This window comes from Rhipicephalus sanguineus, chromosome 1 (genome assembly GCF_013339695.2).
Source record: "Rhipicephalus sanguineus isolate Rsan-2018 chromosome 1, BIME_Rsan_1.4, whole genome shotgun sequence".
Taxonomy (NCBI): Eukaryota; Metazoa; Arthropoda; class Arachnida; order Ixodida; family Ixodidae; genus Rhipicephalus; species Rhipicephalus sanguineus.
This window is the reverse complement of record NC_051176.1, coordinates 333,897,084-333,917,976: the sequence shown is the minus strand read 5'-3', so window position 1 is coordinate 333,917,976 and position 20,893 is coordinate 333,897,084. Positions and strand designations below refer to the sequence as shown.

Sequence of the window (20,893 nt, the reverse complement as noted above, 5' to 3'; positions counted from 1 at the left end):
AGAACGCCAGCGCGACAGCGGTGCTGGCGACGGCTGCAGCCAGCGAACGGCGAGACGAGGAGGCAGCGTGTTGCGCCACTGCTTCCCCGCTGCAACGGAGAAGCGTGCAGGGAGCTGCAGTGGGAGATGAGGAGGGAGTGACGCGCCGTTTCCCTCCTCGGCGCTGCTGCTACCGAGCGCCGTCGTCCCCATTTTCATAACAATACCGCTTCCGCCCGCACCGCCACCAAAGCGTGCGCTCGGGATCGTGTTCGAGACCCCCGCCACGCTTGCCTCCGAGTCGATCGCATGCTGCCGCCCGCGTCAGCGCGAGACGCACGTGCGCGCGATTTGAGCGTCACGTGCCGCGCGGTCACGTGATATTGAGCTTCGAACATACTTGGAACTTCTAAGGGAAAAAATAAAGAGAACAGTCGCCGCAGGGTATAGCTGTCACGGCACACGCGACGACGGTGAGGAGAACAGTGCCCGACGGCGGCTCGCGACTGCCGCCGGCCGTCGTTCGCGGTTTGCTAAACTGCATCGTGCTCTGTCATCAGTGGTTGATTAGAATGGGAATATCAAAGGCCAATGACACGCTAAAAGTATGCAAATCGCCATGCCTTGCCCGGGTGAAAATTTTCCGATGTTGAGCGTGTCATTGGTATAAGAGACGCTCTTTGCTGCACAAAGCCTGCGTTCCGATTTTGTGGGAGATTGCGCACTGACGGAGTTTTATAAGGTCTCTCTGAAGCGTTACAATACTGCGCATCAGCGTAGCTTTTTCATGGCGACTATTTCACGATTATTTAATTGGGAGCTAGGCAAGTTGTTGTAGGGGAGGAGGGAACGTTTCACAGAGCGCAAACAACGACGATGGAACGTCAAGACGAAGCTTCTCCGTATGCATATAGACTTGCCATCTGCTTTGCACTTTCTACGTTTCCAAACTCTGGCCACATCGGCAGTGCAAGCTATGAGTAACGAAAGCTCTCACCGTGGTTTCTGGTGTTTCCACAATCACGCTTATGCGGTAGTGGCCTTCATGCGCATGAGAAGACGAGCTTTTTACAGCGGGGCTCTTATATAGTTTCCAGTGGATCGCTGCGCGTGTAGACCAAAAACTACAGCGGTTGCGGCCATTCCATTGGCTGCTACGGCGGCGCGCCTGTCGAGGGCTGTTGCCCGTTGTTATACGGTGTCGCTTACTGGTGGCGGAATAAGAACCCTCTGCAGGACAGCATGCAAAGACGACATGGAGAATATTTGCACCCATCAGGAAAATTGTGGCTTTGCGAAAATTTCATGCCAAACTTGCGTTTCGCCGTGTGCTCTTTAAGGGGCCGCTTGTTGACGAACGCTTGAAGGAAGACGCAATGACGATGCCGCTCGAAAACAGCGTTCTAGGGAAGGCCGCAGTTCGCAATATAACTCTGCCCTTACGCATCTCTCAGACAACTCCAAAAGGAGATTCTGCAAGCCCGTCAGGTCCACTGGTCACCAGACTTCATCGAGTGAAGTGGTCTGTCTGAGTAGAGATATACGTCACGATCGGGCGCTCTCAGATATTTTGCGTTCAGATAGAGAAAGGAAAAAAGATGAACAAAAGGAAAGGAACAGCAGGCCTTTTATATATGCTAAGACGACTACAAGAAGGCAACACTCAAGTTATGCATATTGCTCGTGTTCAACATGAGTAGTCAGTGCTGCCGCTGCGAGTGTTAAGCGAATGTTAACTTGCATAAAAAGACGCTTCTTGTCTGGATTCTCTTCAGATACAGCGTAAATCCAAAAACGCAGAAAAATTTCTACGACAATGATTTTTGCCATAAGTGGAATGGCCGCTTACACAAATATCTCGACTGCACGCCGGCGCACTCGGAATAAGCTTTAAACTGATTCAGCTACTTGGGAAAAAAACATGACTAAAAGCGACGCGAGTCGGTGGAGAACAAATGCGGGTGTACGAGCGTGGTACCACATTTTGTTAACTTTTATTACGAGCCTCACGATCTCGACCTTATATACGAAGATAATCACTTCCTATCACATTGAACTTCGGAAAAGCAGCGCTAAGGCGGGACATAGAAAGAAGCGACAACACCGCGCGCTCTATAACAGTCTATATTAGTTGCTATCACATTTCGCGCGTGAAAACAAAAACTAATATACGTCACTACGAAAAATCAAGTGCTGTCTTACATGCTACACTTGAGGTATGTGTGGTTTAAGATACTTCCGGAATTCATATCATCTGTGTCCCGCGCAAAAGCTGCCCATCGTCAAGTAAGACTTCCAAGGAAATGCTGCACCGCTGATCGAGCCAGCAATCGAAAATTCGCAGTTTTTTCTTTTGTTATGTGGTACTTTTATACTGATTGAGGCATGAACTTAGCAAAGCAGCGGGCGTAAACTAGGTGCTGCTACTTATTTATTTTAATGCGATAGCGTTTAAGGGCTCGTTTCGCAGAAACTTCGGCGTCGGTGTCGTTGGTTGCGAGCGAAAATTTGAGATCGATGGAAATAAGTTAATAATACAAAATACTTTGGTTCGAGTTGGAATCGAACCCAGGCATTTTGCGGCGCAAGCAGATGCTCTACCACAGCGCCACGCCATTGCTTGGAACTGTGTCCGAAAGACCCTATACGAATATCTTTTGATGCAAGGAGTCTCCTTAACGCATGTAATGTTGCGTGGCAGAGGAGTAGAATCGCTGCAGGCGTCAAGACATGTGAATTGCACAACGAGTGAGCGGTTTAAAAGCCCACTCATTACAAGGCGCTCAGACATATTTAATCATCAGCAGCAGCAAGAGCATCAACAAAGTGAGCAGCTGCGTAGGTTCGCGTGTTTTCCTTACGGACGCGTAGTGGGTACTTCGCTGATTTGCAAAAGGAATAATTATGGCGTAGTGGGTACTTGGCAACTGTACTTGCAGTAGGCATTCTAGAATAGTTTTAAACGGTCATTGTTACTCGCAGAGACGCCCCTTTCCATGCGGTATAGTTGAGGTACCACCGAGAAGCGAAGCGAGGCTATCGCTTGAGAAGGCGATGCGAACGGAGCCTGATTATGCTATCGCGTTCTACTCGTGAAGACGAAGCTCAAGCGTCCTCGAAGTTTTGCTTGCAAAGTTCGACGCGCATGCAATCTGGCGGAGTATCACGAATTCGAAGAAGCTGAAACTTGTGAGTTAGCCGATATTGAACTTCGGTTAACTCATCCCCCCCCCCGTCCTTCATAAAATACAAAGAGAGAATACGGCCTTAGTGGCTCAACGGCTTGCCCGTTCTGTCGCTTTTAACAAAACCGCGACTCTTGAATCCCGGTGGAAGTAAAGCGCAACAAGGTGTGCCCAGGGAGACATCTCTGCAGCTGGGCATGGTCAGACCGCTATCTACAAAGCCCATTACCCTAACGCAGGCCTGTTTTTGGGATGCAAAGTCCCCAAAAGTGCACTAGCCATTGCCAAGACGGTGATTATGATGACCAAAGAAGAGTGAGGAGGAGACGTTACTAACCAAATGCAAACCTGTAAATGCAAAATATCTCGACTACTACATCCCAAGCGCAGTCTGGGCAAAGATCAACCAGACACTGTTTCACCAAGAACGCCTTCAAGGAAGCGACGAAAGCAAGTGGATACACCAGTCTTAGGCGCAAGCTTGAGCGGGGATGTGAGCTATTTGGCACCAGGCTTTCATTCAGGGGTGCCACGCTTGGGATAGGAGCCTGCGCCTTCAAAACACAATCGGCAACCCTCGCGAGCTATCGCTTAACCTTAGGCTTCTTGGAATAATTTACGTCTGTAAATTATACTCTGCACTTTGGTAGTCAGGTTCGCACCAAACTTTAGTACACATAGCGGGGTCCTGGCTAAAGGCATCGCCGCTAGCGTCGCTACACTCCGACCTTTCAAGCATCCCTGCGTCCGCCCTCCCCTCGGCTTTTCCGGCGAGCTCACACGCTCAGACAGGCAGGAGCAAAAAGCAGCAGAAAACGTGGCAGAGGTGTTGTTGGCTGCCGGGGTCCCTCCGCTCCCGGCTGCAGCCCGACGGCCTTTTTCAAAGTCGCTGCCGCTGTCGGACAACAGCTCGTCGCGGAGATGGAGCGAGGCACCCCGCACAGCCCTCTGGCTCCGTTCGTGCCACAGCTTGGGCCTTCCGGTCCCCTTATTCCCTTCCTCTTGTTCTCCCTTACGTCGTGTCACTCCTGTCCGCAGCTTTTGTTGTTGCCCGGTGCGTGGCGTTTCGGTCCTCCGGTTTTATTTTTCTTTCAGTTCTTTTTTCTCAGTTGCCGCACGTGGTACGCTCACCTCTTTCAATTTTCCGAGCGTCTTGCGGTGCGAGAAAGTGTGTCGCGTTGCTTATCCTGCTTGTTCGGTACCCTGCATGGAAATGCCCCTGCACCGCGAATACCAGTGAGAGATTCGGGTGCACGACGGCGTCTTTCATTGCGAAATTTTGTAGCTTAAACAAATTCACATTTAGCCGTTGCGAGTGCATTGTTTGATATACTGACTCGGTGTTCTGGGCAACAACAACGGGCAGCGCTTTTCTGTGAGCTGGTGCTGCGGTGAATTAATACATTCAAGGGAGGTCGCGAGTCAAAGAGCGAACGACTGGGTGAGTCGGTATATTTGTAATGAAACAGCGCAGGGAAAGAAGTCAAGGACTTGCGAAACGAAACAAGGAATAACGCTCTGGTTCCCTAGACCTTTTTCGTAGTCAGTGTGCTATATGCAATCTGTTTCACTGGGATTATGTCATAAAGGAGTTATAAATATTATATCATAAAGGAATAAAGAAAGGTCTACTATAGCATAATACTTTTGTTAGGAAGTGTTCGTACGGCCATTAAAGTCCACTTAAGTTCGTATGACAGGAAGAAGCGTAGTACTGGAAGATAGATGAGACAAGTAGAATATGTTTATAGTCTATATCAGAGCTTCGCTTTTTTATATATATCAATGAAATTACGGGGAAATGTAGCCCTATCTCGAATGAGAAAGTCATTCCTATAAACGAATGGGGCTCGAACACAACTACCACGCCAACCAGTGGTGAGAACGAAAAGGATGAAAGCGAACGTGCCTGCTAACAACGCTTTAAGGAAAATGCAATTCTGGGGTTTTTACGCGCCAAGACCGCGATATGAATATGAGGTACGCCGCAGTGGAGCACTCCGAATCAATGCTCAGCACCTGGGGTTCTTTAAACTGCTCCTAACTCAATCTACCCGGACGTTTTTGCTTTTCGTTCCCATCGAAGGGCGGTGAACTTGTCCGGGAATCGAACACACGTCCTCGTGCCGTGAAACGCCATAGCCGCTAAGCTATACCATTGTGGGCCCCAACGCTTTTTTTTTTTGTTGTTGTTACTGAGTAAAAGCTAAGTGTGGGAGGGCTTGGCCGGCGTTCATGATTCTCCGCTCTTTTCTAAGAAATTTGAGGATATATTTTTTTTTCCTTATCGGAATAAAGACGATCGAGTGAAATGTTCTGTTGGATGCGCACAATTGAAAAAAAGATATACGTTTTCATTGCTTTTGTGAGATGTTCCTTGAGGAGAGCTGTATTACATACTTTCGCCTTCAATCGATCGTAATTTACCGCCTGCGTCCACTGCCGTAGTTATGATCAGCGCTCGGTATTGACCAATGTTGAAGGAAATATCATATTGTATCGTGCGCATAAATGCCAAGAAGAAGTAGTTTTGTCAGATGTCTATACAAACAATTTATTTACGTCTCACTATACACGCTGGCCAGCAAACCGGAGGTCTTTTTCCGTTAAACGTCATGCTTTCTTTTATTTTATCTCCTCTCTCTCCCTCTCTCTCTCTCTCTTTCAATCTTTCTGCAAATAACATGCGCATACGAGATTGCATCGTGTGCGCAGTCGCAAATGCTGACATCTTTCTTTAGCGACTGAAATGTTCATCATTTGAAATTTCTAGCGAAGCTGGAAATTGAGGGCGCGCAACCACAACTATATAGATACGCGAGGACTTCCATTCAGGATTAATGCAGCACATAAATGTTTCCTCGACGAGGGTCTACACAAAACAGAGGGAGCAGGCCAAATCGGCATTCGCGGGACGCGCCATGTTGGAATTGCGAGCGCGCACAAAGAACGATCGCGAACATTTTCACCATCGTTTTTGCTTTCGCCACATTCTCGTTACACGCTCTGTTGATACGGGTATTGTCGCGATACGCGAATCAATTGCAGCAAGACAGTTTCTCCACTGAAACCACGGGCCACAGCGCGCTCTGTGCGGCCCGATTGCGTGACCGCCAACAGGCCGCGGCGCTATGCCGCTCAGCCAAGCACGACCCCTTCACACAAAAAAACTTTCCTTCAAAAACGCCCTCCATCGGGGGAAGAAAAAAAAAATCGCCCAAGCTGTGAACGCGCTCGCTTGTTGCTTATCATCGGTATAGCGAGCGGCCATTCTATTCTTTCCACGTGATCGAGCTTTATTTCCAAAGCTATACCCATACGCTCGGACAAGCAGAAAGGTTTATACGGTGTCTTGTTGACCGCGAGCTGAGCTTTGAGGCCCGTGGACTGTTGAAAGTGGTTGGCCGAATGTACGCATTCATTCCCACTTCGTAGGCAGCCACTTTTGTTTTTCCAACATAAATGTTTCTGGATAGCTGTGCCCAACTCCCAGTAGCTATCCCCCGCTTCTGGCATACGTCAGGGATATATACGGAGCGGGGATAAAATGCTACAATATATATACAATTTCGTTGCAGAATATCGAATGCGGCTGCGTTTAGACTCGGTATAGAATTGTAAAACGAATGGAAGACGGGGCGAGAAAGGTAAATTCGAATTTGAGATGTAGGGGCGCCAGACCGCTGTTCATAACTGCAGATGTGTTGTGAGATTATTTTTTATTTCTTCTTATATGTTTTTAGCTTTTTCACACTTCTAACGTTCTAGTGTTCTTAATTCGCTGAATTCATTGCCTCGCGAGAAACCTATATGATAAGACTGGAATCGCGCATCATACGGACTCTTTGTGCACCTCTATAGTACATACACGTACCTGAATTCGAGGTATATACCAGCATATATATATATATATATATATATATATATATATATATATATGTGTGTGTGTGTGTGTGTGTGTGTGTGTGTGTGTGTGTGTGTGTGTGTGTGTGTGTGTGCGTGTGTGTGTGCTTGGCGGCAATAAAAGCGCTCACTAATAACTCTTGTTAGTGAGCGCTTGTGTTGCCACCTCGTTTTCTAATGTCGATGAGTGCAGAGCTCCCTGGATGCGGAATGCTTTCGATAATCGATTCCTTTTCACTTCCAACTGTGGTTTAAAGCCGCGTTCAGCAGTCGCCGATATGCAAAATGAGGTCCCATGCAACAGTTCCCGTTCAGTCCCAGCCAGGTATCCAAAAGCATTTTATTTTTGTGCGCTCGAGGTCTACTTGACTGACAGGTTTTAAACGTGTAGTTTTTTTGTATCTATATTATGATCGCCACCATTCACCCTTACTCCTGCTTCGGCCGCTGTGCCATCCTTTTCATTAAAGTTCATTATCTGCGTAATCAAAGCTACAAATTCAAATTTCAGAGTTAGAGGCACGCTTTGATGTTTTGGCACCATATACTCGAACACCAGCGGCTGCGACATCACCAAATATTGATATTTTTGCTCAAATTGGGGAGACAAGAAAAGTCAAGAAGCAGCCAAGTAGCCACGACGATTTCTCTGCCACCACCGGCCTAATGAAGCAGCCAAATTGACGCAACGTAGCCAAACCTGGCCACCCTGCATGACCGTTTGGCGCATATTATGCTGTTATTACTTGATCGTTGTTTTGGCAGTGGGTTATGTTACCGTCACATTATTGTGCTGTTACTGTCTGGTCTGGACATCACGAAAGCTTTCATTCATAAGCGCTGCCTCCCATTGGTCGGTGGAGTTCGCTAGTCGGTCATCGTGATGTGTTGGAATCTGCCCGTGCAAGAAGTTCAAAAGATGATAAACTAAGCACGTACACACAAAAAAGTACTTATGAGCACAAGTACTTTTTTGTGAATACACACATATATTGTTTAGTGACTCCCTACATGCGGCACCTACATATTACTATCCCTATTATTCGAACTGCAGCTTCTGACGCACTTAGAGGCCAGCCAGATTTCATCGCCTTCGTGATGACTTAGGATAATCAACAAATTCAAGTTGATAAAAAAGAAAACGCTTTGCCGCGGACAGGCTTCTGAACTTGGAGGGCAAGCCCAATGCTTAGTGGATCGAGAGTGAGCCGAATAGATTCGATCGGCGCAGAAGCGATAACTGCCGAAGCGAGAGAAAGGGGATTTAGAAAAAAAAAAAAAAAGTTATGGGACGCGCGAAAAATTCGCGCGCGCGCACAGTGCAGATTGAGGGCATTCACGAGGGCCGGTGAATCTGCTCGCCTTTGTCTTTAAATTTCGCCATCGCGCTCGCGGCCATCAACGCGGCCGCCGCCACTGCCTAAAATCGTAAATCTGGCTCCCACAGGGATCCTCCGCAACTCCACACGGCTCCTGGGCAGCGCTTTTCGGGGGGTCGACCTCCGGACGTGCCGGCAAAATATATACACGTATACACTAGAGGCACGATACGCGCGCCCGGAAAAGCGAGGAGGCCGCCGCGGTACCAGCTTATGTAGCGCTGCTGGCGAGCACGGACGAGGTTAGACGCGTATTTGGAGGGCGGGGAATTCGCATCGAGCTGCGCGCCGGCGGGCGGGCCGATACGATTACGGCGCGCCGAGCGAAGAGGAGAGCGAGGAGGAGGCCGTTAGGATCCCAAATGGGCGCCCGAGATATATTCATGGGGCTACGGGGAGTCGGGGGCCTAGGAGGCCATTAGGAAGGCACGACGAGGCGCGGAACCATCGGGCCCATCGAGGCTTCGAATCACCGCTCGAACTCGGCCTTATATATGGACGCCGCCGCCGGAGAACGATAGCGGGCAAGAGATGCGAAGAATGGAGGAGAATTGAGAGAGAGAAAGCGCCGACGACGGGCGCGAAAGGCACGTAGTGTATATATACACTGCAGACAATGGCGTTTGCGAAGAGAGACTTTGCGCGTGCCCTCTTGAAGGGACGATAATAGGCGCTCCTATGCGGCCGGCTCAACCGGGTGCGCGTGTCATCCCTTGCAGGAATGCGATGATGCGCACTTTTTCGCGTCGTCACGCGTCCGGAGCATAAAATACGGGTGGAGAAATGAAATTCAGTTTCGTATTGGTAATTACCACACTCCGAATAAGTAACTTTAGTAAGCTGGTCAGTCTGGCAAGACAGGAGCAACCATAGATAGATAGATAGATAGATAGATAGATAGATAGATAGATAGATAGATAGATAGATAGATAGATAGATAGATAGATAGATAGATAGATAGATAGATAGATAGATAGATAGATAGATAGATAGATAGATAGATAGATAGATAGATAGATAGATAGATAGATAGATAGATAGATAGATAGATAGATAGATAGATAGCAGAAAAAATAACAACAGCCCTCACTCATCATTCAAGTAAGTACACCTCAGGCTAAAACATTTCTTTAGAAAAAAAAAGAAACGCGTTTCGAGAAACACAATGTGGCTCGACGAGACGTCGCGTGCAATACACTAAAATGCGCTACAAAGTCGACAGGAAATAAGTCACGTGATTACAGTTTGAGCGCAACTTCAAAGAACGCTGCTCGTGTGACAGTTTATTTGACTATAGCGTTTGGCAAGGCTTTCCTTGAGACGAAAATTGGTTATCTGTCGAAATTATTCCCTCCTCGGACATTGTTGATATATCTTTACATGGCATGGTAACATCTCAAAAGAAAACGTGACAAAATGATGTGCCACAATTTTCGTGGTCATATTGTGTCAGTGGAAATAAAAGTGTTGTGAACAAAAGTATAGACAGCGCGACCTGTACAAAGAGTTCATAGTGTAGATGTCGCGAACAAATCCACTGCTCTCTGGGTACGGCATATGCTCGGGAAGCACATCGTGCTACAGAATTGGCGTTTCAGCGAGTGTTTGAGTGGACTGTCAAAAACTCGCAAATAGTGGCGTATTTCGTCGTGAAATTCTCGCATGCATAGAATAACGCTTCTGCAAATGCTGCACAATGCATAAGTTAAAGATCTCAAAGTTCAGCATGATTGTAGCAGACTATAGACTCGAGACTGTAAGGAAACCACTGTGTTACGTGGTTATTATATATATTACAATAGCTTACCTCTTCCTGTCCTCGTAATTATATGTCATCACTATTTCGGTGCTATTACCTCTTCCACATGTGCAGAGATATCAGGCCAGTGCATACTAGATCAGGCCGGCCTCTGATCCTTCCTTTAGCAAACAATATCTCCACTCATGATAGCCATTACTGAGCTCACAGGAGCATTCTTGGCGATAATTTCTGAGCTTATCGCTTTCAGTGCTGGCTAACTCATTCAGATGAAAGGAACATGTCACGAAATCACTGCCGCACGTCTGATCCAGTTATTCTGACGCCGCTGTATGCAGTTGGCGTACGTGCTGGCATAAGACACCAGCTGCTCCAGTGAGTTTTCTATTGAACAGATATACGTCATGCCTAACTGAAAGCGTACCATCCGAGGTCATGGAACCAGAATTAAACTCCCGGTGAATCACTAAGACAACTGTTACATGTCGTAGCTGAGGAGCAAACAGGATGCCATGATTTGTAGCGATTCGGTCCTCCATTCATTCAGTCGGCCATGATGGCAAAAATCATTTGACAGTTAATGGTGAATTCCATTGGCAGATTCGGAGCACTTCCGGTAGCAGTTTTTCTGCTCCATTCGGAGCAAGTCTGTTCCATTGGCGGATGGAGAGTGCTCCTTGCATGTTTCATTGGCAGATCTGGAGCATCTCCTGCGCCAGATTCACTCCATGGAGCAGCTCTCTCTACTCCGCGAAAAGCGGCGGATTCGACCGGAAGTCGCAAGCTCCACGCGCCTGCGCAGAGCGTGGCGTACCGCGTGCGCGATGAAATGCCCTGTCCGATCACGCCCTTTCTCTCCGCTCGCGCCCGTGAAGGCGAAAACTGCGCGAACCGCGAGGAATGCTGGGCGATTGCGAAGGAGATGTGCGCTAGCGCTCCCTACCATTTGCTCTGGCAAGGGCGCTTGTGTTCCATTGGCAGATTTCCTCCGGTTGCTCTCCGCCGGAGCGGAGTGCTCCGGCGTAGAGTTCGTCGGCCACTCTGAATCCGCCAATGGAAGGAAGGAAGGAAGGAAGAAACAAGCGGAAAGACAGGGAGGTTAGCCCGTTCTTAGACCGGCTGGCTACCCTGTGCTGGGGGAAGGGGTAAGGGGGATAAAAGATAATAGAAGAGAGATGTTAGAAAAAAAAGGAGGCCAAGAAAAGGAAACAGAAAAAGAGAGGAGAAAAAAGAAAACGAGATTATGTCACTACTTAGAGTCTGTCTCTAAGACCAGTTGTCCGCAAGAAGCGTAATAATGCTTTTAAAGCCTTCTGCGCTGACGATGGACTCGGCCAGGGTCCCAAAACCCTTTGTTCCGACAAAGGGCGATTATCAAGTTTATCTAGCGCATTGGAAAGTTCTTGTCTTGGCGCACTGAAACGGGTACACTCACACAGAAGATGGGAGATCGTTTCTTCGCAGCTGCAGTAATTGCATGTGGACTTGTTGGCCATTCCAATCAGACAGGAGTATAGGCATTCGTGAAGGCCACGCCAAGCCACAGGCGGCACAGAAGCGTCTCCTCAGCTCGCGATATTCCTGACGGAAGACGGAGCTGGAGATTGGGATCCAAGCTGTGTAGACGAGCGTTGGTGAATTCAGCCGAGTTCCACTGGGCAAGTGTGAGTTCACGTGCCAGCGAACGAAGCCAATGGAATTCACCATTAAGACAGTGTGATTTGACAGCGACACTGGTACATGTTGCGTTTCACGAAAGTAGTCGTTTTCCACGGGCTACATAAGTAGATGAGGGGGCCGCAGCGCAGACATTGTCCAGAAATCGCGCTTTTCAATGATTTTTAAGCTTCATTTTTGAAAAAACGCGGAGTTGCTCGGTTACCTCGGTTATTCGTTTCTGCTTGTTATAGGGTCAGCCACCACCTTCGAGTACGAAACGCAGTCAGTTGACTCGGTTCGATGATTCGTTTTGAATGCCAGCATCGCCACTCACTTGTCGTAGTCGGCCTTGCAGAAGAGCTTCCTGTCCCTCGAGTAGCAGGACTGCTCGAGGGGCGCGTGGCACACGGAGCATTGGAGGCAGGCCTCGTGCCACGAGTGCTCCATGACGCGCAGGATGTACCGGTCCACGATGGGAAGCCCGCAGCCGGCACACAGAGAGGCGGCGGCGGCCGACGGATGGCTGGACGCCGGGGCGGCCGTCGTCGGGGCGTCGTCACCGGCCACGGGACAGCCGACCGGTGCCCCTGACGATGACGAAGGGCTCTTAGAGCCGCTACCCTTGCGCATGCGGCTCTCGGGACCTGCGTAGACACCAAAGCAACGATCCGGTTTTCGTCGGAGGTTATCAGTGCTTTATTTAACACGCTGTCTGGGTGCCTGCTCTATCGAAGTTCTCGGAAAATCTTAAAAAAATATCTCTGCGCCAAAATCTGACGCATTTTTCACGCTCATCCATGCCTATAGTATTATTGCTGATGTGTTCTTTTTTTTTGTTGTTGTTCACCTGTTTTCTTTTTCTTCCTTTGTGCACACTTTGTTCCAAAGAGAGACTGCTATATATGTCTGGAGCGCATTTCATAAAAACGTCGTATCGTTAACTTACGACGCACAACAATAATCATTGAACATGATGTTTATAAAGATATTAAACCATCGCACTGCTCGCGTTTATATAAGGTTGAAACGAATGATGACACTGCATTTCGCGACTGTAGTCACGACTTAGGTGTGTACGCTGTGCTACATCACATTCATCATGCTGATCGCTGACTTGGGCGTGTCCTAGTGTCTGGAACTTATCACAGGATCAGTATACCGGTATCGTTTAACGTTTGCCTCCATGCCTTCCTGAAGGCAAACATTGTATGCATCAAATCAAGCAAATATTTTCAAATGTCACGTCAAAGTTAACTTTGTGTTATTGCGGTAATACAAATAAGTGCCTCTACTACGCCGATATTACCACTTCTGTATCCGCTCTAAAATTTATGGGGGTTGTGGTAGAGCAGCTTTGACATTCATACGAAGCCGCAAGAAAAGTATGTCGCAAATATGGTTAAGCGATTGCGATGTTATAGCTTGATTACAGAGCGCAATGAATCTTGGGCCATGTATTCGCAATAATTTTGTTATTTATGAGAGCTTACCTAATTCTGCACAAACAACTCGGCCACCAGCCTCTCAAAGTGGCGATCGATATAATAACGAAGTGATCACCACGGCAATGAATGATGGTTTGTGGTACTTAAGGAAAGGAAGTTTTGTGAATTTGTGAATACAGGCCTATAGCACCTCTGGGATGTTCGTGTAATGATACGTTGACTTGTCAATAAGGTTAGGTAGCGAGGCATGGGACGTTGTCAAAGCGGCCATGAAGCAGCCCATGGAACTGACAGAAAAAAAAGAAAATTGGCGAAGCTTGCACTAAGTCTCGCAAGGCTTGAAACAGCGAAACTGGACGATTCTGAAGCCTAATCTGGTTGCTTCTAGGTTGTTTCTAGACATTAGCTAGATGAAGCAGGATGTTTCTAGGTTGCTTCTAGGTCGTCGTAGGCTTTAGCTAGGTGATGATAGGTTGTTTCTACGTTGATTCGCAGCGCAGATAGGTACGAGTTAAACCACGGACACCCACAGACACGACACGGATGTCCAAACTACAGGGACAGAAACTCGCGCTGAAACCAAGCGTTCGCACCTCTCATAGATGTAAAGGCACGCTGTCGTTGGCGTAGGCCTTCCATCGCTTCGGGGTCTTCTCGCAGCCGCCGTTGCCTTTCCCGTTACCTAGTGTTCTATCGTTGTACGTACTAGGGGTCTCCGGCTCGCCGCCGTCGCTTCGCAGCCATTTGTTTTTGGGCTAACTGTTTCCTTCATTTTTAGTGGACCAATGGTGAGCAATGGGATTTAGCCAATTTCTGCGGTACATTTGTTGGGCTAAATGTTGCCTTCTTCATTTTAGTGGACCAGTGGTGAGTAGTTGGATTTACACAATGTCTGTGTCACATATCCGTTCACGATGACGACAGTTTCTGCATTTTTCATTTTTAGGGACGCAGGGGTGAGTAATGGGATTTACCCAAGTTCTGTGGCACGTACGCCTTTATGATGATGATAGTTTTTTGGTTCGTCGGACAAGGAACGATTTGCTAAACAGCTTCGCTGTTAAAAGAAATCCACTTTCAATGCATTAAGGGACTTCACGCGATATTCTTTTCCTGCTGAAAGAATGGGCGTCGGTCTTTTGATTCTCGTTGCCCATTCAGCTCCTTGTGGCGGTCAGGGATGGTTGCGAAGAGAAATGTCCGGAAATTGTGTTTCCGGTCCTTGACGAAGCAACGTAATACACAATCAATATCCTAATCTACTCCGAGGGAGCATCTATTATTCACTCTCAATGCGAAACACACACACACACACACACATACACGCACGCACGCACGCACGCACGCACGCACACACACACACACACACGCACACACACACACACAATCGCATAGTGAATTTCCAAGATTGCATGAACAAAGCTCTACACTACTGGCGAAGTTGGCAAGCCGCTGGCGTCCAAGTTGGCAAGCCCGAAACCTTAACCAATGTAAACGAATGTCCCAAGTATGCGGGATTACATTCTTCATACGCCCGCCCGACAAAACAGCATCCGTGAAGCACTCAGCTATGCTATAGCAACCTCGGAAACGCTCGCCTCTGTATCTGTCGCACAGCCTATTGGACCCCCGCTTGTACAAGCAGAACGGCCGCCGCGCACACACGAATTCCGGTCACCCTCGATGAGCCACTCGAGCCCGGCCCTTCTGCGCTCTCGGCCTTGTGTCCCGCGTCTACTTGAAACGGTCGTGGAAGAGAAGGAGCGTGCGAGCTGGGCCCCACTGGACAACGCCGGGTCGGGACGGAGGGTCCACTCGAAACGGGCGGACGGGAAAGGTAAAACTTTCGCCCGTTTCGCTCTCTCCCTCTTTACAGGCACTACAGTTCGCAAAGGTTCCCACGGGGAAAACAGTGGGGTCCGCCGGCGTTGGGCTCGAAAGACGCAAACCTCAAGTACGTGTAGCGCCCCATCCCACTTCCCTTTCCCGACCTCCTCTCTTGTTGCTTGTCATAGCATCGTGCACTCCCGCGGCCCGTTGCTATTAAAGCTCTCGACTTTGTCGGTAATCATCTTCGAAACCGATTGTTCCTTTTTGCTCGCCGCCTCTCTCGCGATTTCGCTTCCTGCTTCCCACATCAGGGAAGGTCGTAATATAACCGCCCGCGCGTGCCTCCCGCTGCTTGTAAGAGATCGAATTTAGGAGCTAGACTGCGGTCTCGATAGGGCAAGATTCCGTCTCTGCAGCGGCTTGGACTAAATTGTTAGCGATACGGCGGTACCCCTTATAGAAAGACCGGCAAAAGTGACTTTTTGTTGTGATATCGCCAAGCAGAAGTTTTTCAGGAGCACTTGAAAACTACACCGCACCGTGGCTCGTAATATTGGTCGCATCGCTGTGAACCCTCGTCCGCGCATGGAGGCTTGTATTGAAACGAAGGCAAAAAATGATCCCTCCCCGCGATGGAGCGTGGTTCAAAGGGACGGAACAAAGGCATGCGGTTGGAAAGAAACAGGAGTTATCGGCAGATCAAAGACGGCATTAGCTCTTACGGGAACCGCACTTGGACACTCGAGCCATATCGAAGCACGCTGAAAGCGGTGTCCCTTTGTTGTGGTCGAACGTGAAAGTGCACGAGATTGGAACGAAAACTGGACATGTTATGGAGACGGGGCCGATGGTGAAAAGCCGCCCAATTCACTCGAACATTTTTCAACGCATGCTACCGGACGTGCGTTGCAAAATCGTACGACGAAAAAGAAAATTAACTGCGCCTGAATCTTTGAAAATTTTTCGTATGGTTACCTAGGCTTCTGAGACAAATCTGTCGACATTGTTCTCAAAACGTGGATTTTGGTAGTGAACCATTTTACACAACCATTTCAAGTATACACGAATGCTATGCTACTGCACCTGCCCTATACAGTCGATCTCACCTCAACTTCCTGAGTCTCGAATAGGAACCGAGTAGCGACCCGTTTGGATTCGAAATGAAATCGCATGATGTGCGAGTATGGCCAAACATTAATCCAACAGTATCACTTGAACAGCGTGTCAATCAACAGCACCTAAGGTAAGACGTTGTTGAGTAAAACGCGCTCTTTAAGAGGCACAGAAAGTGTTTTCCGAAATACATGTAAGGAATGGATGCTGTACTGCAATAACTAAAAATGTTTTCACTATTACTATGGCTTTGCGGTCACGACGTGGATTCTTAACGAGAGAAGCAATTTAAAAAGGGTTCGGCATCATCTTGGTATTTGAGTCTTGGCGTAGTATAGCGCAAAATTCACCAACGTAACTATTCCATACTGTAAGAATACCAATCACCGTTAGGTACAACGACAAAAAAAAATAACTTTGCGACTAGTCGCCTGTACACGGATGATGTATTGCCCCTACACATAGACCAGCCTGTGAAAGCCTTCCACTGGGCACGTTTTTAATGAGATGTATCTATACACTTGTTTATAACTTTATGCTGCAGATGGAGGCATGTGACGCTTTCTTATACCTCCATGATGCTTCATACTTGTGAAAATACCAATGCTATTGAACGCAGCCTGCGAAAAATAAGTGCGAGATTCAAGACGCAGTAGCTCGCTTCTATGAAAGTCATTGTCGGAACGGCTGGCGGCTCGCTTTTGTAACGAAACAGGCGATCAGGTGGGACAGTCGACTGAACGTTCTGTGTGTTGTATGTACAAGGATGTGTATACATGTACATGGCCTTCTATATAGATAACACGAACTGTTTGCGTGTCACGACATGGGCTGGTTGGCAATTACCCGTTCCGATAATTGGGTAAAGCAAGACAAAATATACAAGAAGCTAGACTGAGAACTAGGTAAAAGCAAAGAAGCAGGAGCACTCGTGTTCTCCACTCTCCCTTGCGCATGTGTGCGGGGAAGGGGAAGCGCCGAATTCTCTTATGGCGTTTTTCACTGGGAGATGCGGAGCAGGCGGTTCGCCAGACGTTTTCTTTTTCTTTTCTGCTTACATGAAAAGCGACGTTTTTCCTAACGCCAAATCTATTACTGCTCGTGTCTTCTTTTCACCCCATTTTATTCCCAGCAAAAAGGCATAGTTCTGGCGTCTTTTCCCGAAAGAGCCAAGTCCACTTTAACTGAAACTGAGAAAAACGCAGTTTTTTGCTTGACAATATGGTCGGGCCTGCTCCAACAATTTTTTGCAAGTGTGCTCATGTCACCAAAACACCTCAAATCTATATCGCGGCTAAAATCTATATAACCCACAATCGTCGGTATTCAGGAGTAAAATTTGGATTTGGCTCTTACAGATTGGAACATTACATTTGGGCTTGAATTAGTTCGTAAAAGAAGTCTAAATCGGAGCAGCAAATGAACGATGTGGCAATATTTTGCGACAAAATTAACACCATCCTTGTGCTTCCGTCGGTGCCTTGCTTTGTTGCATGGACGTAATGGCGATGACTAGACTTGCATAGCGAGTGGTCCTTCCAGGCAAAAGGCGCTCCATTCCGGACTGTCGGCAGCGTTTTCTCGTTCTTGGCACCCATTGAAGGCCTCCAAAAAATTCCTCAGCTCTTCTTCTTCTTCTTAGCTCGTTTTAAGCCGCGCTGTTTTGGATCACTTCTCCTTCTCCTTCAAGGGAATAGATCAATGCCCAATATCTTCATTTCAGTTGTCTTCTGTTTCAAATATACCGCCTTGGAGCTAAAGAAGGGCATGATACTGTATCGCCAAACTCGAAAAGAAACACTAAAAGACAGAAAGAGGTAGGAAAGTTGGCCTCTTACTCTTTATATTCGAGGTTTGCCCCAACATCATGTCCTACAGTAACTACCAACTTGCCCCCCCCCCCCTCCCCAACGACAACAGCAACAAAACTAATTTTGGAACGAAAGCAGATAGGAAAACAACTAGGACACAAACAAAACAGCGCGGATGCGGTCATGTTGGTTGTTTTGGTCACGGTTGTTGACGCAGCGCTGGTTTAATGAATCTGGTTCAGTTTGATTCAAACAGATGCTGGATTTGACTAATTTTTTATTCGAAACTGCCTTTTTAAGTTCACGTTAAAATGAGGAATTGCTCCATTTTTATTACAATTGTAAAAAAAAATGAAAGACACTTAGGCGCGCTTTACGCTCCCGTGGAATTTAGCCCAGTTTTGGTTTCTGGGTTTGGCAGTTTTGCAAAAAAAAAATGCACGTTTATTCGTATAAAAATTTCGCAGCAGCTACTACGTACATTACTTAACGAGACTTTCCATGCTATATCAGATATATCTATTACGATGCCTCAAATTGTGGGTTCTTTTGCAAGGAGCGTTTGGGCTTTCGCAAAGAGTACTAAAACGCTCGTCTTGGCGCCTCTTCGTGCAGCCGTTACAAGTGGTTTTTTCGGTCCGCCACCTATTTTAGCGGTGTACACTGCAACTGTTTACAAGCTGCAAGAACGTGGACAATATGGTTTGAGGAGTCCGTCATCCCAAAATTATACCTAAGACATCAATACTGCGAATCCAAACAAAACAGAAGTTCACGGGAAGACGAAGGCTCGAAGGGACATGTTGTCGAGGCTGCAGGGCCGTAGCCAGGGGGGGGGGGGGCGCCCCCCCCGTAATTTTGATGACACATGGTGTTTTTGTCGAAAATTAATCATGAAAATAGGCGTTTTTCTCAAATAGACAAGGATTTCAGCAAAGGGTTGCAACCATTTTGCTGTTCTGATGAAGGCAAGTCTCCACGCCGAAAGTTCGCTCCGCCAACATTCATTGTTTGAAGAATTCTCATGAATACTGTTATGTAAGACGAAAACATGCGGAATTGCGCACGTATTTCTTTCAAAGGCACTTGACACCACCAAGCAGTAAGTTTTCTCTGTTGAACACTAGTGAAATAAAGTCCTAGAGTACCCTGCCCCAGCGCACAAATAAAGCGTTAGAGCGGACCACGTTCTCCATTTCGCTTAATGTACCCTTACTTGAAATCATTCAGCAATAAAGACGCCTCAAAAAGTAATGCTTATAACCTACACAAATCACTTATTCATAGCCCGAACCACTTATATTTCTTTTGTCTTTCTTTTTCATTAACCTACAGATACTTCCGCTTTCTTTCCTTTCTTTTTTCCATCCGCCCCGCTATTAGACTAACGATGCATAAATTGAGTCCAACGCGGCTGGCCGATATGAAAAAAAATAGGGCTTCCTGATTCCTTATTAATACCTTTGTTTCTTTTATCTACGCAAAAATTTCGCCCGCATTCATGCAGGCGCGTCGCGTAGCCTACGCGAGCTCAACGCGTAAACCCGAGAGAACGGCCCGCTCGTTCGCACATGGCGGGTTGATTAAAAACTCGCTCCGGATGCGTGCCGATATATTTATGCGTATATATGTAAGGGTGATATGCGCTCGCACACGCATAGGCTCACGCACGCACGTGGTACCATTAGGGCCACATGAAGCCGGGCGCACTGCATGGCCCTAGCCGTACTGCGCCGCCCCTAAACCGGAAACAATGGACAGGGTCCGCGTGCGTATTGATTGCCCGCACTCGTTCTCACCCACGTTCTCTCTCTCTCTCATCGGCGTGCCAGAGCTCTTTCTCCTCGTTCTCATTTCCTCCCACAAAAGACTGCGGCGCCGTCGTGGAATCAATGAGCGTGCGCAGGGTTAAGCCGAGCGAAGCTATCGCCGAAGCCTCAAAGGAAAAGTTTGTTACGAAGGGTAGCCGTCGAGGAGGAATGAAGTCGTGAAAACGAACGCCCCCCCCCCCTCTTCTCCGCTTTTTTTTTTTTGACGCAAAAAACAACGAATGCTCAGGCATTTCTGCCACCTGCATATGCTTACTCAAAACGAGGTCGCCGAGCAGAACGTTCGCGTGTTCCTTGTTGGACGTGTCTGTCATTGCCCTCATAACAGTAGTATCTGGGGTTTTACGTGCCAAAACCACGATATATATTTGAGGCATGCTGTAGTGGAGGCCTCCAGGAATTTTGACCATCTCGTGTTCTTTAACGTGCACTGACATTCCACAGTACACGGGCATCTAGAACTTCGCCTCCATAGAAATGAGACCGCCGTGGACGGGATCGAACTCGCGACTTTCGGGGGAGCAGACGAGCACCGTAACCACTGTACCACCGAGGCGGACGTCAGTGCCCTCAGTAACAGGTACATTGGTGATGCTATGATCGCTAAATACATTACTAACGATATACCCGCCCGGGTTAATTGCCCAGTGGTTATGGGATTGCGCATATGAGCTTGCAGGTCGGCGGGTTCGATCCCTGCTGCGGCCCTTCCACATTTATGTGAACGGAATGCAGAAACGTTCGTGCACTTAGATTTAGGGGCCCTTTAAGGTACCCCAGGTAGCGCGCCTCATGCTCAGATCGTGGCTTTACCACGTATGCGTAGTATATTCAAAATGTAACCACTGGTGCGCGCAGACTCTCGAAAATCTGCAACACGAGAAATCGCTTCGCGGTGCGGCATGTATACTTATACAAGATTTTCTTTTTCGGTACACACTGTGACAGAATCGACGGAAGTGTAGAAAAAAAAACAATGCCAACACTGTGGCAAGCGACAA

At 47.8% G+C, this 20,893-nt stretch overlaps 1 protein-coding gene across 1 annotated transcript in view; it reads right to left on the bottom strand.

Moving 5' to 3' along the window:
* Positions 1-20,893, bottom strand: part of LOC119384156 (LIM homeobox transcription factor 1-beta) — a 175,838-nt gene that overhangs the window by 96,091 nt on the left and 58,854 nt on the right. Inside the window, exon 3 of the mRNA XM_037652448.2 lies at positions 12,199-12,508. Within this exon, the coding sequence (XP_037508376.2) occupies positions 12,199-12,508 (310 nt within the window). The remainder of the gene's footprint in view (positions 1-12,198; positions 12,509-20,893) is intronic.